General features: G+C 41.3%; 1 protein-coding gene across 2 annotated transcripts in view; it reads left to right on the forward strand.

Annotated features, from left to right (window-relative positions):
• The window catches only part of LOC124722938 (vacuolar protein sorting-associated protein 41 homolog), a 145,768-nt gene that overhangs the window by 38,442 nt on the left and 81,383 nt on the right, over positions 1–25,943 (forward strand). For both annotated transcript variants that reach the window (XM_047248101.1, XM_047248099.1), the window contains exons 6-7: positions 7,409–7,563; positions 21,854–22,072. In XM_047248101.1, coding sequence (XP_047104057.1) covers positions 7,409–7,563; positions 21,854–22,072 — 374 coding nt within the window. The remainder of the gene's footprint in view (positions 1–7,408; positions 7,564–21,853; positions 22,073–25,943) is intronic.

The raw sequence follows: 25,943 nt of genomic DNA on the forward strand, positions 1-25,943 counted from the left end.
GTAAGTGTTAAGGTAGTAACAATTGTCATGGAGAATGTTCCACACTGTCATCTAGCTTACCCTGTACTGGCAGGCCAAATGCCTGATACTGACACGGCGGTCGCCTTGCACAGTGTTAATCACATTTTTCTCTGAATCTAGTGTCCGGACATTTCGGGTACACCCTTAATGATTTCCTGTTTCCCGAAATGAAATTGTCTCAGATGAACAGTGAAGCACTCTTGCAAACATTGTATGCTGTGGTTGTTGTTGGCAGGGATAAGTCTCCTGATACAACCTTGCTGCCCGGTGCGCATTGCCATTTGCCTTTCCATAAGTAGACACTGTGTCTGCAAGCTCCCAATTTGAATAGAGAACCAGTCTGACAACGGTGTATCACATCCACTACAAGGCGAAACAGCAAGAGAAGTGACTCAGACACTACATTACCAATTACTATGGCAAGAGCGGGTGCTAGGGCATGATGTATGAGGAGCAGTACCATCCTCTATGAGGAAACCAGACATACTGTAACTGTGGCTGGATGGTACAGCTCATATTAGACCACAGTCTCTGTAACAAAGTATGATTGAATAAGTGGTGTCTAACATGGAAACCATGCATTTCAGGACATAAGTCAATTAGACCTTTTTTGTTCCATTTTCTCTCACTGATCAATCCCTAGAGTTTGTACATGGTGGAAAAAATCACCCTGTATATTACACTACCATACTAAGCTTAACATAAATTCCATTATGTTAGTGAGGTGGCAGTCTATGGTTACCTGCAGAATGTAATGTCACTAATGTTTTGGAATTAAGGTTAAGTTTAGTGTATAATATATTCCACATTATCGCCAAACATCCATCTAAGGCTAAGATAATAAAATGCATATATTATAATGTAATGCATATTTTATGACTGATATCGACATTGTAAACGCTTAATAGCTAAATTTGAGAGCTGCTGATGCAAGTGTGTGCAACATATTCAGCCAACATGAGAATCATTTCCACACTTATGAAAAAGTTCAATCCTTTGTAAACAAGATGGTAGGAGAAATGACAATATTTACACAGGTGTTTTTTTTTTTTTTTGTTAGTATTATTTTGTAAAATTTATGAGAAATTACTGTAACCTAGAATGGTATCATGTCAAAGCAATGGTAATGTACTTAATAAATTCCAGTAGGAGTAAATTTTGTTTCAAAAACATGTTTTGTGCAGTTAATTCACAGATTTGTCACCTTGTTATTAATGAAAAGTGTTTTGACTTGGCAAGACAGCCAAGTCACAATGAGAGGAAGCCGAAAGGCACGAACTTAAGCTCACGCAGGCTGGCGCGAGGTCTGGAACAGTTAAGGGAATTAATAGTAGCAAATAAAGTACGTAGTAGATATAATACTTAACTTTAATCCACAATTGTAGAACATCTCTCTTGACAATACATGTTATAACCACAATATAAAATAATATCCAATGCTCTGGCGCCTTGCTAGTTCGTAGCAATTGACGTAGCTGAAGGCTATGCTAACTATCGTCTCGGCAAATGAGAGCGTAGTTGTCAGTGATCCATCTCTGGCTAAGTCGGCTGTACAACTGGGCCGAGTGCTAGTAAGTCTCTCTAGACCTGCCGTGTGGCGGCGCTCGGTCTGCAATCACTGACAGTGGCGACACGCGGGTCCGACGTATACTAGCAGACCGCGGCCGATTTAAAGGCTACCACCTAGCAAGTGTGGTGTCTGGCAGTGACACCACAAAAAGAATGCAGAAAGTTGTAGCATATAATTGTACAAATGTAGATTGTGTAAATTTTTCTGCCTGAGGAGAAGTTATTAATGGAATTACAAAAGATTCCCTCTTCAGTCCACTACAGTTTCTCGTATGTGCATGTAAATAACTTGCTACTTAATGTGCAACTAACTGAATTGCAATAGATATTCACTGATAGAACAAAATTTAAATAAATTATTGATGTATTTGCCGGCCGTGGTGGCCGTGCGATTCTAGGCGTGTCAGTCCGGAACCGCGTGACTGCTTCGGTCGCAGGTTCGAATCCTGCCTCGGGCATGGATGTGTGTGATGTGCGTAGGTTAGTTAGGTTTAAGTAGTTCTAAGTTCTAGGGGACTGATGACCTCAGATGTTAAGTCCCATAGTGCGCAGAGCCATTTGAACCATTGATGTATTTTCTGCAAACACTTTCTCTTAATTTACAAAAACAAGGGAGCAAGGGTGGGGGGGGGGGGGGGGGGGGCGAGGGGGGAGTTTATAATAGTATAGATTATCAATTCTACACTTTGCAATTACACCAGCAATGATAAATTGTGAGTGCATGCTGTAAAATGGGAAAAATATTATATTCTAGAGATTGTTAAACAGTTTAGTTCACCCACTTGCATTTTATGTCATTGCAAGCTACAGAGAGAAACAAGTCATCCAATTATAAATTTCAATATTTGTACTTTCAGTAATGTCCTGTGGAAATATATTTTGAATAATCAGTATTTAAGAAATAATGTCATAATACTTGAAACCATATAATAAGAATAATATGCAATGTTAACCTGGCCCCGGGGGCCTAACAACTCTTTTGTGAGGGCACAATTGACAAACATTGGGCTCTGAGCCTTTGCAGCACTATTTCCCATTCCTTAATTGAAACAAAAACAAATGTCTCAACAGTATGCGGGAGGACGACGGTTCAATCCCGCGTCCAGCCATCGTGATTTAGGTTTTCCGTGATTTCCCTAAATCGCTCCAGGCAAATGCCGGGATGGTTCCTTTCAAAGGGCACGACCGACTTCCTTCCCTGTCCTACCCTAATCCGATAAGACCGATGATCTCGCTGCCTGGTCTCCTTCCCCAAAAACAACCCAACCCAACAGTATGTGTTTACTGTTAGAGATCAGAGACACCTACACAACTAAGAAGGCTTGTCAGAGTAGTCCCACTGGAACCACATTTCTAAAATCAAACCTTGATTATTGTAACAGGATGCCAGAGACAAGTGTCATGCCTTGTCAGTGACAATTTCCGCCCAACAGAAACTGCTACTGTCAGTGAAGAGATGGTCCATCTGAACAAGTTTCTGAGTGAATATTGTGAAGGGAATTGCATGCAGTGACATTTGGAGTCACAAACATCACTAAAGAATGTTGTTTACAGTGGCACATGATCTGCATTTCTTCAGTGGGCCAAACAACATGGAAACTGGATGGTAACTGGCTGGAGGCATTTACTGTGATCCAGTGAGTCATGATTTTGCCTCTTTTCAAACACTGAAAGGTGCTGAGTGCACCAATGATCCAGTGAGTTGTTTAAGCCACAGTGTATGGGGAGTGTAGTTCAGGTTGGAAGTGGTTCTGTGATGTTTGGGGGAGGTTTTTCATACTGTAACTTGGACGCACTCATCAAAGTTACCATGAACATCGCCCAAAATGTTTACTTAAGTACTCTCAGTGACCAAGTGTTGCCCTTTCCTCTATATTTTCATGACTTGTATGTTGTCAATGCTCACATCTTCAAAGTTAAAAACAGCCATGTTCATAGTACTGCTCACATACATTCCCTCTTCGATGAACATTCAGCAGCATATCACCTCTACTGATACAGTAAGTAACCCAATATTAATGCCATAGAAAATGTCCTGCACTATTTGGAACAGTGGAGAAAACAAAGCAGTCAAGATCCCCACAGTTTGGTAGCTCTAGAATGTCTAATCATCAATGAATGACTTCGGCTAAATGTATCATCCATGAGGAAACTTATGGACACTCTTCCTCACTGAAGTGAGGAAGATTAAAATAGGTGTCCTTAGTGAGGACAGGAAATTTTTCTTTCCATATTTTCCAGCAAACTAATAAAAAAAACATAACACAAATGCACAGAAAATAGGATTCTTAATGTTAATATTTTTTAAATATATGATTTACAATATAGGTTTTTGCTGATGCTACCAGACAATTTCATAAATGAAAGAAAATAATAATCACACACATTTATGACAAGTAATAATTTGCTACTGCCAGTAAATAAATCTTTGCTGTATATTTTATTATAAGCTTCAAAAGAATTTTTTCGCAACACACAAATACAGTCCACATTTGATGCACATGTCTCTTACTTTGGAATTGCAGCCAGGTTTCCTGCATTTTGAGGCATTCCTGGCCTCAACAAATTATGGTAGTTGGCCAACATTGTAAAACCTAACTTCTGAAATTGGTTGTAACACAGCTTTCCTTGGCTTTTTATTCACATTTTCTACATAATCTGCAGCTTCAGTGTCAGAGGAATTCACTATACAAGGGCGTCCTCCTTTCCTAGCTTCTGGCACATCTTAACATCATTGTTGTTTTTACCAGTCAGTCTCATCAAGCTCAGCATGACAATCTTGTCTAAAACAAGAATTCATCATTTTCCCAATCAGATAAGTTTGCATTGCTGTCATTAAGATGACCTTCTAATTGCACATCAGGTAATATTTCTTGCATTGATATAGAGTGTAGAAATAACAGTTATTTCAGTATTCCATTATTGAACACCAAATAGAAATTAGCAGGTATGCATTATGACTTAAGGTCCACATATGAGGACATTCAGAAAATGGGTTATTTTACAGTAACAAACAAAATTCAAATCTGAACTAATTCTCATGCTCTAGAATAGGTTTGTGTTGTCCTCATCATTTCATCATCGTTCATGGAAGTGGCGAGATTGGACTGAGCAAAGGTTGGGAATTTGTACGGGCACTGATAACCGCGCAGTTGAGTGCCCCACAAACCAAACATCATTATTGTTGTCGTCGTCATTATCGTCATCATCATCATCATCATCATCTAGAATAGGTAGCAAATGTTAGGTAAGAAACACAGACTCTCATTTGTCTAATATTTAGGCATAATAATTATTTTCATACCTTTTCAAATTGTAGAAGTAACCATTTTGTGCATACAACCATCTGTAAACTAACAGATGAATCATTGCTTGGAAGGTGCTCTGTGGTTATAAAACTAAGATCTAGAAGGTCCACACTCGTGGACCATTGGTCTATAAGCAAAAGAATATGTCTACTTATGGTGCGAAAAAATAATGAATGAAGGTCCACATGTGTTGAGCGAGGGAACAAGGAAGTTCAACATAAATGTTAAGATGGGTTGTGTAAGAACAAGGCTGTACTAGATTGGTAATAGATGTACTAGTGCAGCCATGAAAATGGAAATGTGCAGGTTAAATTTAAAAATACAGGTTGCAGGACTCTAATAGTACAAAGAGGTAGTGAGTAATTGGTAAAGGAAACAATTAAGTTGGAAATTTTAGGAAGAAGAAGAGCAGGGAGGGCCGTCATGCTGGAAAGCAGCACAAGTGACACCAATATTCAAGAAAGGAAATAGGAGTAACCCATTGAATTACAGACCCATATCACTGTCTTCAATTTGCAGTAGGATTTTGGAGCATGTACTGTACTTGAACATTATGAATCATCTTGAAGAAAATGACTTATTGATACATAACCAACATGGATTCAGAAAATATCATTCTTGTGCAACACAGCTAGCTCTTTATTCCCCTGAAGTAATGAGTGCTGTCGCCAAGGGATCTAAGATTGATTCCATATTGCTAGATTTCCAGAAGGCTTTTGATACCATTCCTCATAAGCGACTATTAATCAAATTGCGTGCATATGGATTATCGTCTCAGTTGTGTGACTGGATTCGTGATTTCTTCTCAGAAAGGTCACAGTTCGTAGTGATAGATGGTAAATCATCGAGTAGAACAGAAGTGATATCTGGTGTCCTGCAAGGTAGTGTCATAGGCCCTCTGCTCTTCCTGATTTACATTAATGGTCTAGGTGATAATCTGAGCAGCCCCCTTAGATTGTTTGCAGATGATGCTCTAATTTACCAACTAATAAAATCATCAGACAGTCAATTCCAGTTAAAAAATGATCTAGAGAGAATTTCTGTATGGTGCAAAAAGTGGCAATTGGCACTAAACAAAGAAAAGTGCGAGGTCATCCACTTGGGTACTAAAAGAAATCTGATAAATTTTGGGTATATGATAAATCGCACAAATCTAAGGGCTGTCAATTTGACTAAATATGTAGGAATTACAATTATGGGCAACTTAAATTGGAAATACCACATAGATAATGTTGTGGGGAAGGTGAAACAAAGACTGCGCTTTGTTGGCAGAACACTTAGAAGATGCGACAAACCCACTAAAGAGACAGCCTGTATTACACTTGTCCATCCTCTGCTGGAATATTGCTGTGCGGTATGGGATCCTTACCAGATGAGATTGATGGAGGACATCGAAAAAGTGTAAAGAAGGGCAGCTCATTTCGTGTTATCATGCAATAGGGGTGATAGTGTCACTGGTATGATATGCGAGTTGCGGTGGCAGTCACTGAAACAAAGGCGGTTTTCTTTGCGGCGAGATCTATTTACGAAATTTCAATCACCAACTTTCTCTTCCGAATGCAAAAATGTTTTGTTGACACCCACCTATGTAGGGAGAAATGATCTTCACAATAAAATAAGAAAAATCAGAGCTCGAACAGAAAGATTTAGGTGTTCCTTTTTCCCCACATGCCATTGGAGAGTGGAATGTAGAGAAATGGTATGAAAATGGTTCAGTGAACCCCCTGCCAGGCCCCTAAGTGTGAATTGCAGAGTAACCATGTAGATGTAGATGAAGAGATTCAAGGAAAAATTGCAGGATGATATTGAACACAGTTGACGGGTCAACAAGGCCGGTGACAGCAACATGTCAGAAATGCACAGTCTGTGTGCAAGAATTGGTTAAACATTACTATTATTATCATTATTATTTTGAAAATTGTTGTTATCATCAATGTTATCACCACCACCACCACCAATTCATCTTCTTCATGACCCTCACATACCCTCTTTCTTCCCAGTTTATATTTATTCCATCCTCCCCAGCATACAATTTTCCTACATGCCATCATCATTTTTAGCTTGCTTTTCATCACATCACTGGGTCATGTGAGGGGCTGCAACTGATATGCAACAGCTATTGAAATGTGTCTGCTTTTCCATTAGTTAGTCTCTCAAGTTTTTCATAAGTGGTGACTTTCATAATATGTGAATGTTAAATGTGTGTTTCCAGTTTTTCTTACCTGTTAGTGCCAGCCACAGTGGCCGAGCAGTTCTAGATGCTTCAGTCTGGAACCGCGTGACTGCTACGGTCGCAGATTCGAATCCTGCCTAAGGCATGGATGTGTGTGATGTCCTTGGGTTAGTTAGGTTTTAGTAGTTCTAAGTTCTAGGGGACTGATGACCTCAGATGTTAAGTCCCATAGTGCTTAGAGCCATTTGAACCATTACCTGTTAGTGGGTTATAGTTAACTGAAAACTTTTATTTGTAATTAAAAACAAAATATTAAAATATTAATTTGTTTCTGTAGAGCACTGCCAGAATGTTATCGCTGTAATCTGTGTTGGAAGACTGCAACTACACTTCTGGTTGGATGGGTTGACACAGTGCGTGTATGTATCATCAGGAAAAGAACTCCTATAGAAATGGTTGCAGGAGACTTTCCAGAATTTGTTGTTGAACCAGGTGATATATTCTTTAATATTGTAAATGTATAATAATTTCTTGTGGTTTTTACTTACTATTTACATATTTTGTAAGTCGTATTTCACATTTCCCTCATTGACGTATATCGTGCCATAAGCAGTATACCATTGTGTCAGCCACCGGATCATATATTTTCTGTATCCCACAATATCTCCTGAAGGCAACTGTTCCACATCATCAGGTGGTGGCTGTTGAATTTGTAAGCTAGCTCTTTCATAGAGAAATTGTTGTTTCCCACTATCTTATTGATAAGTGAAGTCATCTGTAACTGAATTTATGTGAACATTCCAGACATTTTTACTTTAAGGTGTTTGTATAACATAATTGACTCAGTTGTAAACCATTAATCAAGTTCCCAACAACCACCATGTGTTTACATTTTTGAACTACACCACTTTTGGTTTCTGTACTGTAAGTTGTAGTTTCTAACCTTTGCAACAGGTTGATATATAAACATATTTTCTTAGTGGGCATCTGAGCAATACTGAAAGTTTCTTGAAAGTGTGGAAACACTTAATCATTTTAGTTACAACTTTTTATGATTATCAGATTGTGATACTTGAACAATACAAGATGGGTTTTGAATATTAAGTATTATGAGAAAGTACCTATGTTACCATGAAGAGGTAAGTTTCAACCAGATAGGGTACATGTATTTGATCTTTACTGTGATCTAAGAGTTTCCTAAAGGTAGAGTGGTGAAGAATAATAATTCTGCCTTTTCTTGTAAGCAACTGTAACATGTGCTCTCTTATAATCACTGGAAACGTTCTCTGCTCAAGGGATTGGCACTGAATTATTATTAACAATGATGTTAATTCACTTAAAAAGTTCTGGGTATAGTACCTTTTTGGTACTACAGTTAAAATGCTTCATCAGTGTTCCATCAAATGTAATCATAAGCTGTGAGATCAGTAAATAACATATTTTAAAGTAGTGTGTGTAATTTAAGATGTATTCACAATTAATATGCAGCTGATATCTCAATCCTCCGTCATGCTCTTTGTCTAGCTCCTAAAAAAAATGTAGCAATAGAAATCAGTAAATGTGAATGATCTGGAAAGTATACTATCATGTTTCTTGAAGAAGTTGCAAATTTCCAAGCTATTTTTTTGTATTATAAGAATACAGCATGCATCTAAAATTATATATTATTCTTAGAAGGCCCGTGTTTTGAATGAATGGAGGGCAATTCTGTGTCATAAGGAAAGCTACAGAAGCATGTTAAACACAAGCACCAAGTGGTATTTTCAAGGTACTGAAGAACTAAATGTTAGTTGCTGTCCATTATAGTCAGAGACTCAGTGTGGTCCAGACACAACTGACATAAAATTCTGTAATTCTAGAAAGTTGAAAAATACAACATCAGGATGACTGAGAAACATCTAAAAGAATGCCACAAAAACAACATAATGCTCATTTCTGTGAACTGATGAACTGTGCCTCCTACCAAATTTCATTCGTTTTATGTAAAACTTCTTTTATCTCGCCACAATTTTTTTAGCAATAAGTTGCAGAGTACATTCATATTGCAGACCCTATTCTGCCATATTAGACAAATGAGTTGTTACTTGCTTTTGACATTCTCCTTGGTGAATAGCAATACAGTGAATACAAATTAGAGAGGGAATATTCCTGCTGGTTAGCATTCACTAATGTGTTCCATTCACATTCAGGTAGTTACTATCTTCTTTACACAGCCAGTTTGAATTGCCTTCCCTAAATCTAAAGCACATGATCAGGATGGGTATTTGTGTTCACAATACACGTTAATGTTTTATGCTTGTGGGTTTTGTCGTATCAATGTGTAACTGGTATATAGAACTCTGTTGGCAAACATCTGGATCCTCATAAAGTAGTTTTGCTGAGAGATCTGGTATAAAAAACCCATGACTTCCAGTGACCTGTCACTGAGAAGTTGCATTTCATTCATTATTTAACTGCATCTTCGTTTGTATCTGTTTATATGACGTGTGAATTAATGTTTGCAACAAAATGTTTCCACCGATTCATGAAACTTGTGTATGCAGATTGAGTTCTATCTTCCTTTCTCCCCTCCCCCCTTTTCTCTGTAAGCAGTCATGTTGTTGTTGTTGTGGTCTTCAGTCCTGAGACTGGTTTGATGCAGCTCTCCATGCTACTCTATCCTGTGCAAGCTTTTTCATCTCCCAGTACCTACTGCAACCTATATCCTTCTGAATCTGCTTAGTGTATTCATCTCTTGGTCTCCCCCTACGATTTTTACCCTCCACGCTGCCCTCCAATACTAAATTGGTGATCCCTTGATGCCTCAGAACATGTCCTACCAACCGATCCCTTCTTCTGGTCAAGTTGTGCCACAAACTTCTCTTCTCCCCAATCCTATTCAATACTTCCTCATTAGTTATGTGATCTACCCATCTAATCTTCAGCATTCTTCTGTAGCACCACATTTCGAAAGCTTCTATTCTCTTCTTGTCCAAACTATTTATCGTCCATGTTTCACTTCCATACATGGCTACACTCCATACGAATACTTTCAGAAATGACTTCCTGACACTTAAATCAATACTGGATGTTAACAAATTTCTCTTCTTCAGAAACGCTTTCCTTGCCATTGCCAGCCTACATTTTATATCCTCTCTACTTCGACCATCATCAGTTATTTTGCTCCCCAAATAGCAAAGCTCCTTTACTACTTTAAGTGCCTCATTTCCTAATCTAATTCCCTCAGCATCACCCGACTTAATTAGACTACATTCCATTATCCTTGTTTTGCTTTTGTTGATGTTCATCTTATATCCTCCTTTCAAGACACTGTCCATTCCATTCAACTGCTCTTCCAAGTCCTTTGCTGTCTCTGACAGAATTACAATGTCATCGGCGAACCTCAAAGTTTTTATTTCTTCTCCATGAATTTTAATACCTACTCCGAATTTTTCTTTTGTTTCCTTTACTGCTTGCTCAATATACAGATTGAACAACATTGGGGAGAGGCTACAACCCTGTCTTCCTCCCTTCCCAACCACTGCTTCCCTTTCATGTCCCTCGACTCTTATAACTGCCATCTGGTTTCTGTACAAATTGTAAATAGGCTTTCGCTCCCTGTATTTTACCCCTGCCACCTTTAGAATTTGAAAGAGAGTATTCCAGTCAACATTGTCAAAAGCTTTCTCTAAGTCTACAAATGCTAGAAACGTAGGTTTGCCTTTCCTTAATCTTTCTTCTAAGATAAGTCGTAAGGTCAGTATTGCCTCACGTGTTCCAGTGTTTCTACGGAATCCAAACTGATCTTCCCCGAGGTTGGCTTCTACTAGTTTTTCCATTTGTCTGTAAAGAATTCGTGTTAGTATTTTGCAGCCGTGACTTATTAAGCTGATAGTTCGGTAATTTTCACATCTGTCAACACCTGCTTTCTTTGGGATTGGAATTATTATATTCTTCTTGAAGTCTGAGGCTATTTCGCCTGTTTCATACATCTTGCTCACCAGATGGTAGAGTTTTGTCAGGACTGGCTCTCCCACCGCCATCAGTAGTTCCAATGGAATATTGTCTACTCCGGGGGCCTTGTTTCGACTTAGGTCTTTCAGTGCTCTGTCAAACTCTTCACGCAGTATTGTATCTCTCATTTCATGTTCATCTACATCCTCTTCCATTTCCATAATATTGTCCTCAAGTACATCGCCCTTGTATAGACCCTCTATATACTCCTTCCACCTTTCTGCTTTCCCTTCTTTGCTTAGAACTGGGTTTCCATCTGAGCTCTTGATATTCATACAAGTCGTTCTCTTATCTCCAAAGGTCTCTTTAATTTTCCTGTAGGCGGTATCTATCTTACCCCTAGTGAGATAGGCCTCTACATCCTTACATTTGTCCTCTAGCCATCCCTGCTTAGCCATTTTGCACTTCCTGTCGATCTCATTTTTGAGACGTTTGTATTCCTTTTTGCCTGTTTCACTTACTGCATTTTTATATTTTCTCCTTTCATCAATTAAATTCAATATTTCTTCTGTTACCCAAGGATTTCTACTACCCCTCGTCTTTTTACCTACTTGATCCTCTGCTGCCTTCACTACTTCATCCCTCAAAGCTACCCATTCTTCTTCTACTGTATTTATTTCCCCCATTCCTGTCAATTGCTCCCTTATGCGCTCCCTGAATCTCTGTACAACCTCTGGTTCTTTTAGTTTATCCAGGTCCCATCTCCTTAAATTCCCACCTTTTTGCAGTTTCTTCAGTTTTAATCTACAGTTCATAACCAATAGATTGTGGTCAGAGTCCACGTCGGCCCCTGTAAATGTCTTTTAGTTTAAGACCTGGTTTCTAAATCTCTCTCTTACCATTATATAATCGATCTGAAACCTTCCTGTGTCTCCAGCGCTCTTCCATGTTTACAACGTCTTTCAAGATTTTTAAACCAAGTGTTTGCTATGATTAAATTATGCTCTATGCAAATTTCTACCAGGCGGCTTCCTCTTTCATTCCTTATCCACATTCCATATTCACCTACAACTTTTCCTTCTTTCATTTTCCTACTATCGAATTCCAGTCCCCATGACTATTAAATTTTCATCTCCCTTCACAATCTGAATAATTTCTTTTATTTCATCATACATTTCTTCAATTTCTTCGTCATCTGCAGAGCTAGTTGGCATATAAACTTGTACTACTGTAGTAGGTGTGGGCTTTGTATCTATCTTGGCCACAATTTTTATGCGTTCACTATGCTGTTTGTAGTAGCTTACCCGCATTCCTATTTTCCTATTCATTATTAAACCTACTCCTGCATTACCCCCATTTGATTTTGTGTTTATAACCCTGTAGTCACCTGACCAGAAGTCTTGTTCCTCCTGCCACCGAACTTCACTAATTCCCACTATACCTAACTTCAACCTATCCAGTTCCCTTTTTAAATTTTCTAACCTACCTGCCCGATTAAGGGATCTGACATTCCACGCTCCGATCCGTAGAACGCCAGTTTTCTTTCTCCTGATAACGACATCCTCTTGAGTAGTCCCCGCCCGGAGATCCGAATGGGGGACAGTTTTACCTCCGGAATATTTTACCCAAGAGGACGCCATCATCATGTAATCATACAGTAAAGCTGCATGCCCTCGGGAAAAATTACGGCTGTAGTTTCCCCTTGCTTTCAGCCGTTCGCAGTACCAGCACAGCAAGGCTGTTTTGGTTATTGTTACAAGGCCAGATCAGTCAATCATCCAGACTGTTGCCCTTGCAACTACTGAAAAGGCTGCTGCCCCTCTTCAGGAACCACACGTTTGTCTGGCCTCTCAACAGATACCCCTCCGTTGTGGTTGCACCTACGGTACAGCCATCTGTATCGCTGAGGCACGCAAGCCTCCCCACCAACGGCAAGGTCCATGGTTCATGGGGGAGGTAAGCAGTCATACAGATTGTTTATTTGCAGTTCATGAATGATTCTCCAGAATGAAGTGGAAGACGAGCATAGTAAACTTATAAGAAGTCATTCATGTAAGGATGGCTATCTCCTGCTAGTACATCTGCAGCTTTACTTGTGCACATACTCCAAAACGATGAAGTTTCAAATGTATTTGATGACTGTTCTGCCTCCTGTAGATCTGTTTGCAAACTATATCTTATGTGATCAGTGACTGACCCTTTATAATTCATGGAATCTTTACACATTGGTGCCAGTGGACTGTTAAGGCACAGCTTACAAGGAATGAAGGTACTGAGACAAATAAAAACCCACGTGCATTAGTGTGTCAGAAAGTAGGAAAGAAGAGATAAACCTGGGAACACCAGTTCATAAGATAAACTGTCCTCATTAACACTCTGTTTATGTAACTATCCACAGGTCAATACTGCAATTTGTTTATACTGTGAGTAGTTATCATTTTTCATATTGTTTTTTGTATTCCATTGATTGTTCACTATTCATCAGTATTCTGTGGGCAGTCATACGTGATCCTCTGTGACCAAAAAAAAATTAGCTTCAACAGTCAATTTTTGCAATGCCCCATTGCTTTTTGCACCTTTCTACACAGCACTTAACAATTTGCACTGTATCCCTAAATGTCGCCTCCCCCCCCCCCCCCCCCGGGGGGGGCTCGCATCTCTTTTTGTGGGTATCTGCTTGGCCACCATGAGAGGCTATGGTCCTTGCAGCACTGCTTTCCTTCTTATACTGCATGTCTATGCTGCTACTACTATTCTTTTTTCCCCTGTCTTTCCATTAGATGATCTTCTTGGTGCTGACCGTTCTTGGATTTAGTTTTTGTAGAATTTTACAACTTTTCATTCTTCATTATATGGTCCTCATTGCTGGGATTGACCTGCTGTTTCATTTACAAATTTTACGGAAGCACAGATCTTTGCATCCTTCCTTTCTTTCATAGATATTATGCCGAAAATCCAGTACGGTAGCTATTCTATTGTGGGGGGGGGATCATGCATGGCGGTAGCCGCTTGAGCGTGCAAGGATTGCACTGTTGGTGCCTGAGCTGGAAACTCCCCCTACATGCCAAGGCATATGTACCTATCCTGGCTGGGGCACGGTGACTCCAGGCAATGATTTATTGGCTACAGCTGGTTGGCACTCATGGAGAGAGCCCTCATTGAGAGTGAGTGGCACCCTGGCAGAAGACAGTCACATGAAGCGAATTCAGCTGTCTTCTGCTGGTGGTCACATGGCCTCAGCAGTCTCTTCTAATGGTACAACACAGAGAGAGATACTCCCAAAATGTATGCTTCCCTGGCTACATTGTGGTAGGAACATAAGGCTCAGGGACAAGGGAAAAAATACTCCCCCCAAAACTTAGTTTGTTCTAGGACCAATAGGAATCATTTTTTACTACAAAGTCACTGTTCTTTGTTGAACACCTTGAGGGCAGGTTTGGGGAATTAACAGTGATTTCAAAAACTGGAAAGTGACTCCATTCTGATTAAAACACCCCTCCTTGCTCAGTCATGGGTGCTGCTCACCTATGGCAAGCTGGGTGACATTCCTGTAACAATAACTCACCATAACAGTCTCAGTGTGGCACAAGGTATCATCTTACACCATGATCTCCTCTTACAGACCTGTGATAGTTGCATGCCAATTTGGAGTGATGGAGTGTGCATTTTGTCTGTCTTGTCCAGTGGGGACCAAAGAACAATGGAGCCTTCATCTTTGCCTTTGAAAGTGGCTTCTTGCTGAAAAGGTCAATGTGATGGTGTATTGATGCAGTGTGAAGCCATGTGTTCCTCCTCCCATGTTCTATGTGGTGATAAAAATGCACGAGATTCATGCACATGAACATTCCTTGTGCCCCCCCCCCCCTCCCCCCCAATCCCGTCTGTGTAAACTGCAGGAAGAACCATTGCACAGGCTTCCAAAGAAAATAAAATGAAAGAATAAAAGACTCATGACCGACTACATATTAAGTGGCCAAGAAGGAGTATGATCGTTTGCATCCTTTATGTATGTGATGACAGTTGATATGGCTATGATGACATTGTCCTCTCCAGCAACAGTACCCTCGTTCTTCATGCCTTCTGTGTCAGTTTGTCGGGGCTGCTTGACTACACATTTTTCCCCAGGGGTTGGGCAGCCGCCTCCAACTGCTTCCCCCATACCCACTTTGGGTGCATTGACTCTCCACTGACCGGGGATATTGATTCCCAACTCCCACTGGAAAAGCAACACCCTCTTCTAGCGTTTCCCACCAGTAAATGGTCCACCAGGATGCTCCTCTCCCAGGATTCTGCTAATCTGCACCTGATTCCAGCCGTTGGCTGAAGGAGTCACAAGTTGCAGATCATAGAGTTTTGCATTTCTGCTCTCTTCCTGTAACTAGGGCTGAAAACCCTTGTGGACATTGAAATTATCCAAGGAGAAGAGGGACAAAAATAAGACCTCCAATACAAAGGAGGTTCCAGTGGTCCCCATGCTACCAGACCCCATGTGTTTCGATGACTCTGTACGTGAGGCGGAGTTCCTGGTGGTCCCTGTGGCACCTGATTCTCCACAGAAATGTCTCAGGAAACGATGTGTATTGATGCCATATCCTCACAACCAATGGAAGCAGGTTACCCTGAGGCATGACCTGTCCCTATAGTCTCTTCATGCCTCCATGGTATACTGGCAGCGAGGTCCTCTAGTGGACCTGTAGTGGTTTATTCCATCATCTGGCTTAGCTACAATATCTCTTATGCATTTCCTCTACTTTTTGTGTTGTTCTATAGGAAACTGGGTTCACAGCATTGCAAACCCCTACCTCCTGTGACTGTAGGGTCTATTTCAAGAATATAACTGACTACGACAGAGCGTTGGGTGGAGTTCACCACTTGTAATGTGTATCTCCCTCCTGATAGTGAAATATCTGGGGCCGCATTGTCCACATTCATTTCTAGCTTATCCCAAATTTCATTATTCTGGATGACTTCAATGTCCACAACTTACTGTGGGGTGGAACTATGATCACTGCCCACAGCAAAGCTGTCGAAAACTTGCTCACAGAGCTCTATCTTTGCCTCTTGAATACTGGTGTTCCCACACAGTTCGGTGTGGCATATAGGTCTTATTCAGCCATTGATCTTTCCATTTGCAGCCCAGGTCTTCTCCCTTCCTTCCACTGGGGAGTCCATGATAGTGTGTCAGTGATCATTTTCTGATCGTCTGGACTCTCCCGCAACATCTCTTCGGGCATCCACCCAGACGGGCTCTCAACACAGCTGACTGAGATGCCTGCACCTGTGTCATCTCCCTTAGCACCCTGCCATATGGAGATATTAATGCAGCTCTCAGGACCTTAAATGCAACCATCCTATTGACAACTGTCTTAGTGATCCCCTATCCCTCAGGACCTCCCCATTGGAAGACAGTACCTTGATGGACCCCCAAAATCACTGTGGCCGGGGATGGCAGATGTGCTTTCCAATGCCATAAGTGACATCCATTGATGGAGCACCTTACTGCCTCTAAACGCGTACATGCCTGGACCCACCACCTCATAAACTGACAGAAACTAGAATGCTGGGAATGGTTTGTTGCTATCATTGGACTGTGTATCTCTCCCTCAAATGTTTGGACAAAGCTTCAATGCGTTTACGGATGCCAGTCCCCTACAGGTGTACCTAATATCTCTGTGAATGGTATTGGCTAAATTGATGCAGACACTGTTGCTAAACATTTTACTTTGCATTATGCTGAAGCCTCTGTGTCTGAGAATTATCAGTCTGCATTTCATATCCTCAAACAGTGGGTGGAGCGAATTCACTTACCTTTCACTACACAGCACCTGGAGACACACAATGCTCCACACAGTGAGTGGGAATTCCTCAGTGTCCTAGTCCTTCACTGTGACACAGCTCCAGGCACAGGCACTGACTCCATGGGGCCTGAGGGGGCCCTAGCCCCCTCAAAAATTCATTTGGGGGGGCTTAGCCCCCACCCCCCAATAATTTAAGAAATCACAAAATTATGGTGGAATATTTTATTCCCCTTGTTTGATGATAGTATGATAGTTACCTTTTAAAAGACATTCAGTAATGAGTTAAAACAAATAATTATTATGGTAGTAAGCAGGTTAACTGAAAACGAGTGGCGTGAATTGTAAGAGTGTTACAGTGCTGTGGGCACAGTTAGAATTTGTCCTGGTGCGCGAACCTTCGGGTAAAGTCTGGTGCCGGCAGGCCAGTGCTGCGGCTGGAGTGACATCAAAAGGACTGGAGCAGAAGCACCTGGAACCCTCAGTTTCGAAATATTAGTACTAGTTCAGTACTGTATTACTATATTACCATAGTACTGTATTAGTTATTTTCAAATACTTAAATATTTTTAGGGTGTAAGACCCAATTGAAACCCGCTATTTACGTACTTTTTGACTGAAAGTATTAGGCATAATGCATTAACTTTATTAACTCTATTAAAGCATTAACTTTGAGATATTGTTTTTATTTAATGAACCCTGAGCTTTATTCAATGTAAGCTTAAATTAGCTGTTTCACTTATTAGTCAAAGTGCTATTACTGTGCGACAACAATATTTCATGTTTTATTCTTTTAATGATAGTTTAGGATTTATTTAAATATAATTTCAGTCTTTTCAGAGCTGTATATTCACTCCTCTGTAACAGTCTACAAGCATGATTATTACTGTAAATTAAATTACCTTTTTACGAAAATCCCATGCGTTTTTATGTTTCGTTTCTTTTTTCAAAGCCAAAAAAAGCTTGTCGAGTTTCCCAGAATGCCGAGTTATCGAGAGTCCAGTTTTCGGGGTTCTAATGTTGATCACATGACTCTAAAATGCTAAAAAAAACTTTAAAACTCACAATTTTTGTCTAAAATTTAGAAAATTTCCCAGGGCAAGACCCCCAGTATAGCCCCCCCCCCCCCCAATATTTTTTATAAGTTGGCACCCCTGGCTCCAGGTACAGACTGCATCCACAGACAAAGGCTCAAACACCTATCGGTAGATAGCTAGTGGCATGTCCTTGCCATTTTCAAGTGGATCTGGAGCAAGGGTGAGTTCCTGTCTCATTGGTGAGGAAGTGTCATTGTCCCAGTACTGAAACCGGGTGACCACCACCTTGAGATGGACAGCTGTCACCCAGTTAGTCTCGCTAATGTTCTCTGCAAGCTGCTCAAACATATGATGAGCTGGCGGCAGTGTTAGTACCTTGAGTCTTGGAGTCTTCTGGCCCCGTCCTGGGGTGGTTTTTGCCAGGGCCATTCTACTGCTTACAGTTTGGTCCACCTGGAGTCTGGGTGTTTTTGCCCAGTACCAACACCTAATTCTTCTTTGACTTACAAAAGGCTTATGACACCACATGACATCACTACATCCTTGTTACCCTACGTGAGTTTGGTCTCCGGTGCCTGCTCCCAACTTCGTCACACCATATATTCTGGGTTCAAGTCGGTGCTTCCCACATATACAATAGAATGGGGTTGTGCAGGGCTCCTTATTGAGTGTGCCCCTTTTTCTAGTTGCTATCAGTGGTCTAGCTATGGCTGTAGGTTCTACAGTGTCACCCTTCCTGTATGTTGACAATTTTTGCATTTACTATTGCTCCTCAGCTGTGGATGTTGATGAACACCATGTTTGTTCTTGCACTAGCAAGACATTATTAATCGACAGTGACCCTGTGAGTAGTCTTTGAGCTATCAAGCAGTGCTACCGTTGACATCCATCGATTGTGACTATCGAGGATCTCCTTTGTAATTTGTACCAAGCTGAATGGTCGACCATCTTTGTATGGACTCAGGTCATGTTGGGATCCCAGGGAATGAACGCACTGAACAGTTGGCCAAGTTGGAATCTGAAGATGGGGGTACTGGAACCGGGCCTTCGGTCGACAGTACGCCGTCAATTTTTGGAGGCTTGGAACGTGTATTGGCATGCCCTAGTTTCTCAGAATAAACTGCAAACCATCAAGTGGACCATTGCCAAGTTTCAGTCTTGCCTTTGTGCTCATGGTAGGTTATCTACTGTTCTCTGTTGGCTTCACACTGGTGTTTCGTGGCTGACCCCTGACCACATTCTCCAACATGAAGATCCACAACACTATCAGTGTGGTGCCCATCTGATGGTGGTCCACATCCTACTGAACTGCCCTAATTTGACCACCTTACACCAAAATATTAGCTGACGCATTGCCTCTGGTGCTAGTGAATGATGCCAAAACAGCTGATCTGGTTTCCCATTTTACAAATGAAATTGATTTCTACTCCTCAGTGTGACGTAGGTCACATTAGCCTCGTCGGCTGCTTGAGGGATTGGAAGGGTGCCCCATCACCTGCTCCAACCCCTTGCACCTCTGCTGTTCCTGATCTATATAAATGACCTGGGTGACAATCTGAGCAGTTCTCTTAGGTTGTTCGCAGATGATGCTGTAATTTACCGTCTAGTAAGGTCATCCGAAGACCAGTATCAGTTGCAAAATGATTCAGAAAAGATTGCTGTATGGTGTGGCAGGTGGCAGTTGACGCTAAATAACGAAAAGTGTGAGGTGATCCACATGAGTTGCAAAAAAAATCCGTTGGAATTCGATTACTCAATAAATAGTACAATTCTCAAGGCTGTCAATTCAATTAAGTACCTGGGTGTTAAAATTACAAACAACTTCAGTTGGAAAGACCACATAGATAATATTGTGGAGAAGGTGAGCCAAAGGTTGCGTTTCATCGGCAGGACACTTAGAAGATGCAACAAGTCCACTAAAGAGACAGCTTACACTACACTCGTTCGTCCTCTGTTAGAATATTGCTGCGCGGTGTGGGATCCTTACCAGGTGGGATTGACAGAGGACATTGAAAGGGTGCTTATTTATGTATTTGTTGCTACTAGTTTTGTGGTCACAGCACCTTTTTCAAGAACATCTGTTATTGGATCATACAGAATGAAAGAAGAGAACACTTTACATTTGCATTAAAATAAATGAGATCAAGATGCATTTTCACTGAGTTTAGTAAATGGTGGACAGCCATCTGGCATAACCAAGTGCCTGACATTGTACTAACAGATTTTTTTCATTTATTTCAGTGCTATGCAATGTTGTTCTGCATAAACATCTCACTCTCTGTGCTGTGTAGACCAGGATGTTACACTTTCTAATGTTTTAACCATACCACTTTCCATACTATCCTGTCTTACATTTGGTATAAAGCTTGAGCAGATGATGTACTTTGTAATTTTTTACATGTGCATCAAATAGATGCCTATGGGGTAAATTCTGCTCTGAAAAATGTAGGTTGATAGTCTATTTTATTTCAGTTGTATTATATTGTAATCATTATTCCTTCTTGGCTGTTTTACTGCCTTCAAGTATGTCATACCTGTTTCATTCCAATGATGAAGTGTATTGCTATTTGCTTAGCAGATAATGTAGCCACCAGTAAGCTACAGCTTCAATGTCTATTCTTTAGAAATGAGTTAATGTGCTAAATATTTGATATTAAGCATGTGAGTGAGAAAAACTGTAGAAAAAGTTTGAAATTATGCTTAAATTTTGTTGGAAGTCACTAATACTGGATGAATATAGTCTCGGTAACTTTCTCTCCATTTTAAGCAAAAGGAAGTTTTCAGGCATATCAATGTTAATGATGTCGAATCTTCTGAGCTATGTGCTGTACAGTGTTATAATTTTGCAGGTGCTTTCAGTGATACATGTATATATTGTCTGCAAAGTGTGGTGTGAACATTATGTCTGATGCTGAAGTTTTACTGCATAAACAGTGAAAATGTAATAAATGATAAACGTTTTTTCCTTTCATCATTTTGTGAGGGGTGTCGCTGAGAAAAAGTTTCGTAAAGATTTGAAATTGTGTGTAAAGTTTCTTGGAAATCTCCAAGTGCCCTCCTCCTTAAATATGCAATGAATAAAAGTCCCATTATTTGTGCCCCATCAGTTATACTGCCTCAAGACAAACACACAGTCTCTAACTGCAATACTTGTCCTATTGTGTAAAACATTTAACATAAGATTATCCCCCTTAATGACTAGGTTATGACAATTGTTTAAAATTTTAAATTCAATCAATAAATAGGCAAAATATTGAAAATCAAATTTTGTTTGCCTGGTGGAAGCTTTTAGATAAGCAAATTGCAACTGATTTTGTGTTCTGGATTCTGGGATTATCACTTAGTAATTATCTATTACAAAAAGTAAGGATTACTGTCGTATCGAGCATTGCATAAATTAGATTATAACAGCAGTATACTGCTAGTAATTCACAAATAGTTTGCTAACTCAACTTACCATATATTTTATCTAAGCTAAGTAGTTTTTACTTCACATTTTTATTGAAATGAGTCTGTTGACTTTAGTCTTATGTTGTATGTTAATAATTTTCGTCTTTTACAGCCAATTGAGAGACTCATTGGATGCATTTGGTTTCAGCTCACACAATTCTCTGCTACATATATTTATTTTTGTACCTGATAATGGATTAACAGCCGTAAATCATCTAGTTAAACAATAAATATTTTAGAATATTATGCAAGTGTCACATTTTTTATTCATAATGTAATTTGCCAACATTTGTATCTTTATGCTGAGACTCAATTTTTATTTGTCATTTGTATGCAAGTGTGCTTGATCATGGAGTTTTAATCCAAAAATTAGTAGCATAGAAACAAAAATAAATAAAAAATAATGTCTAGCTGTGGAAATTCTATTTCCAGACAAACACTCATACATAACTCAAAATTTCCATTCAAGATTGTCAAAATATATTGTACAATGATACTATTGAGATGGTTTCCTTCTATTCAGTATATACCATCAGTAGTGCTGAATACATCAATTTCTTGTTACAGTGTCAACTTTCACTACAGAATTTTACATATGTGGAATTGGACCATTAAACAGTAATTTGGTGTTACTGGGATATTCAAAAGAGCCAGATTCTAAAGGCAAAGCACAACGGCCACAATTATATGTAGTGGAACCAGGAACTGATGATTATACTGAAATATGTACAGATAGCCTTTCAATGAGAGGTTACCAGGAGTACAAATGCAATGAGTATCATCTGGGTTAGTATTCATATATATTTTCATTAAATGTATGAATAGGTTATAGAATATTGGATTGAACTGTAACAAAAACAAAAATTGCATCTTCATCATTGATTGCAAATGCACAATCTGGTGCCATAATTTAAAGTAAAATATATGACCATGTGCATAGTTAGTGTATGGATAAGAGGAAAAAATGTGACAATGCTACAGGTCTGCTGTAACCTGGTACAAAGTTCATATTTCAAAATTATGCTTTGTACTGAAATACTGCAACTATGCCCAACTCAGTTGTCCCCCCCCCCCCCCCCCCCCCCGCGGGTCCAGGGGTTAGAATAGGCCCGAAGTGTTCCTGCCTGTCGTAAGAGGTGACTAAAAGGAGTCTCCCTCTTTTCGGCCCTATAAGTTCAGGTCCCATTTTATGGTTTGCCCTGCCACTTTCCAAATTCTACAGAAGTGCGAGCCATATGGGGAAGGACGCCTTACATGGTGCATGAGTTATCCATAGCACTCTTAGATTCGATCTCCTGAACCTCTTGTCATAATGACTTCACATCTCCACCTGCAATTCAACTATTCGGGTGAGGACACTTTCTGGGGTATGTCATCTTCTTCCTGTCCTCTTTCGCCCCCATGACAAGATTGGATTTCTCTGCGCCCAATATCCAGCATGGTAGCCAGTCCGTTGTGGTGGGGCCATCATGTACCCATTTGGTGGAAGCCCCCTGACAACACAGGGGTGGCACTGCTGATGCCTGAGCAGTAAACTCCCCACGTATGCCAAGGAGTAGATGTCTGTCTTCCTGGGGCATCAGGACTCCCGGCAATGGCCATCATGTCAGGTGACCTTTGCTGAGGCTGGGTGGTGCCCGTGGGGAGAGCCCCTGATCGGAGTGGGTGGCATCAGGGTGGATGACCCGTGATGAAGTGGACTAAGTCATCTTTCTCTGGGGACCAAATCGCCCCAGAAGTCTCTAAGAAAATAAAGGTTGATTTTATTACTGACAGATATGCCCCTAAATCATTCCCCTCCCTTGCAACACCTTGGGAGGAACATAAGGCTTCAAAGTGACAGAATTCATATTCGCCCTGTTACTTGGCGTACAGCAGAACTGATGGGTACTCCTTTCTGGAAACAAAGCCTCTGTATTTTGCTGAGCACATGGAGGATAAGTTCAGGGAACTGACAGCACTGTCCAAAATGCACAATGGGATTGTTTTGATTCGGACGGCATCCCCAACCCGGTCCCAGGCATTACTCGGCTGTGACAGGCTGGGTGATATTCCTGTTTCAGTCACTACCCACAAAAGCCTCAATATGGTCCAGGGAACTATTTTTCATCGCGACCTGCTATTACAGTCCGATGACGAGCTACGTGCCAATTTAGGACAGCAGAGTGTTCATTTCATCCAGTGCATTTATAAGGTACCCAAAGACAATAGGGTTGCCACTGATGGGCTTCATCTTGGCTTTTGAGGGTGATTAGTTACTTGAAAAGGTCAAAGTGATGGTGTACTGATGTGACGTCGAAACCTATGTCCCTCCCCCTATGCGGGGGGGAAATTTGGGCACATGTCCTCCCAGTGCCCTTCCAGCGCCACATGTAGAGACTGCGGACATTTGCTGCATCTGAATACTCCATGTGCACCTCCTCCAACCTGTGTGAACTGTGGACAGCATCACTCCCTCTTCTTGCCAGACTGCCTGGTACTCCAAAAGGAGCGCAAAATTATGGAGTACAAGATCCTGGACAGGCTGTCTTACCACGACGCTAAACTCAAATATGAAAGACTGAACCCTGTTCCCATGCTATCTTCTTATGCTGCCTCCATGACGGCATCGCCATTGATGACGCTGTTACACCCATCATCTAAGGTTACTCCAGTGGGCCCTCAGGGCCGCCCATCTTCCTCCCCCCTCCAGTTGGCTGGGTGCACGTCTTCTTTCGTTGCTCCCAAAGTATCTACTTTGGGAGCAAGGCGTCCCAAACCCAGGGGACATCGGTCCCCTCCCCCAGCCGGAGAAGTAACAGCCCTTGGGACCCTCTCTCCCAAGGTCTCCACTAATGCCACAGCGGACACTTACCAGTGGCTAAAGGAGCCAAAAGCTGTTGGACGAAGAGCTTCGGGTCTTCCTCCATGCCTGAAGCTACTTCGGAGAAGTCCTCCCAGCAATCGCCTAAAGAGAAGCGAGAGGGTAAGCAAATGAAGAAGAAAAAGAAGAAGAAGAAGAAGAAGAAGACTAAGAAACAGGACCCTCAGGTGGCCCCAACATCACCACTCCCTACCAATCCTGCATCTATAGATGAGGTGGAGATCTTAGCATCCACTGAGGACCTGGATCTCACTGATGCCTCATCCGTAGTGGGAATCGATATAAATACTCAATTGGTGGCAGCAGGTGGCCCTGAGGTGTAACCTGCCTCCTTGCATGCTTCATGCCTTCTGAGCCTCATGATAATGTCACCCTCCAGTGGAATTACTGTCCTTTTTTTTTTTTTTTTTTTTTTTTTTTTTGTAACCACCTGGCTGAGCTACGGCAACTGTTAAGCTCTACACCTGCTTTCTGCATTCCCTCCAGGAAGCCTATTTCCAGCAATGGGAACCCCTGCCCTCCACGGCTATAGAGGTTATTACAAGAGTCAGGTGCAGTTTGCGTCTACGTCCTGAACGCGGTATGTAGTGAACCCTCACACTCCTCTTGAAGCTGTGGCTGTCAGAATAAGGACGATGCAGGAAATAACTGTCTGCAACATATATCTTCCTCTAGATTGTGCGGTACCCATGAACCTCTTGGCTGCATTGATTCAACAACTCCCTAAACTTTTCCTACTTGTGGGAGATTTTAACACCCATAACCTCTTGTTGGGTAGCACCATGCTTACTGGCCGAGGTAGAGATTTCGAAAATTTACTGTCTCAGCTCAATCTCTGCCTCCTAAATCCTGGGGCCCCCACACATTTCAGTGTGGCTCATGGTACTTACTCAGCCATTGATGTATCACTTTGCGGCCCAGGACTTCTCCCATTTGTCCACTGGAGAGCCCATGATGACTTGTATGATAGTGACCACTTCCCCATCTTTCTGTCGCTCCCCCGGCATCATGTCAATGGACGCCTACCCAGATGGGCTTTAAACAAGGCAGACTGGAAGCTTTCACCTCTGCTGTCACCGTTGGATCTCCCCCATATGGTACCATCAGTATGGTGGTTGAGTGGGTCACTAGAATGATTGTTTCTGTTATATCCTAGCCAGTAATGCCAACCGAGCCCGCTGCCAAAAGGTTGGCAGCATCAAAGTCCGGACGCCGTCCGCATAAGCAGCGCCAGCGATACAGGAAATCGCCGCAAGTCTGCGCGCGCCACCGCTGGCTTCTGGTTTCTTAAGCGCTGGAGTCGCGAGCGCTAGGACAGTTCTGTATTCGCCGCTCAGTTGTATACTCGCCACCGAATTGTGTACTGGCTAGTCAGTTGTGTGTTCATCGCAGCAGAGTTGTTGTTTGTTGTCAGCCGACGCTGACCTAGCCGCTCCGACTCGAACTAGACAGATTTCTGTAGACACGGAGTTCACTATTGTGTTTCTGTATCTTCGTCAATAAAGATAAGTACCGACTTTTATTTAATCAGAGTGTTTGGGTTTTCATCTTTCTGTTCACTGTTCCAGCGGACCGGTCGGCCCGCTATTAAAAGTGTGGCGGTGACTTCGTAAGCCGTTTCTACCGCGAATTGTTTGTCGCTACGAACACCGCCACAAAAGTTTCTGTTGCAGAAAACGTGATCCATTGTTCCTTAGGGTGCCCCCAGCAAAAGACAGTACCTTGGTGGTCGCCAGAAATTGCTGAGGCTGTTAAAGAGCATAGGTGGGCTCTACAGCGACATAAGTGGCGCCC

The sequence above is a fragment of the Schistocerca piceifrons genome, chromosome X (genome assembly GCF_021461385.2).
Source record: "Schistocerca piceifrons isolate TAMUIC-IGC-003096 chromosome X, iqSchPice1.1, whole genome shotgun sequence".
In the NCBI taxonomy this organism is placed as follows: domain Eukaryota; kingdom Metazoa; phylum Arthropoda; class Insecta; order Orthoptera; family Acrididae; genus Schistocerca; species Schistocerca piceifrons.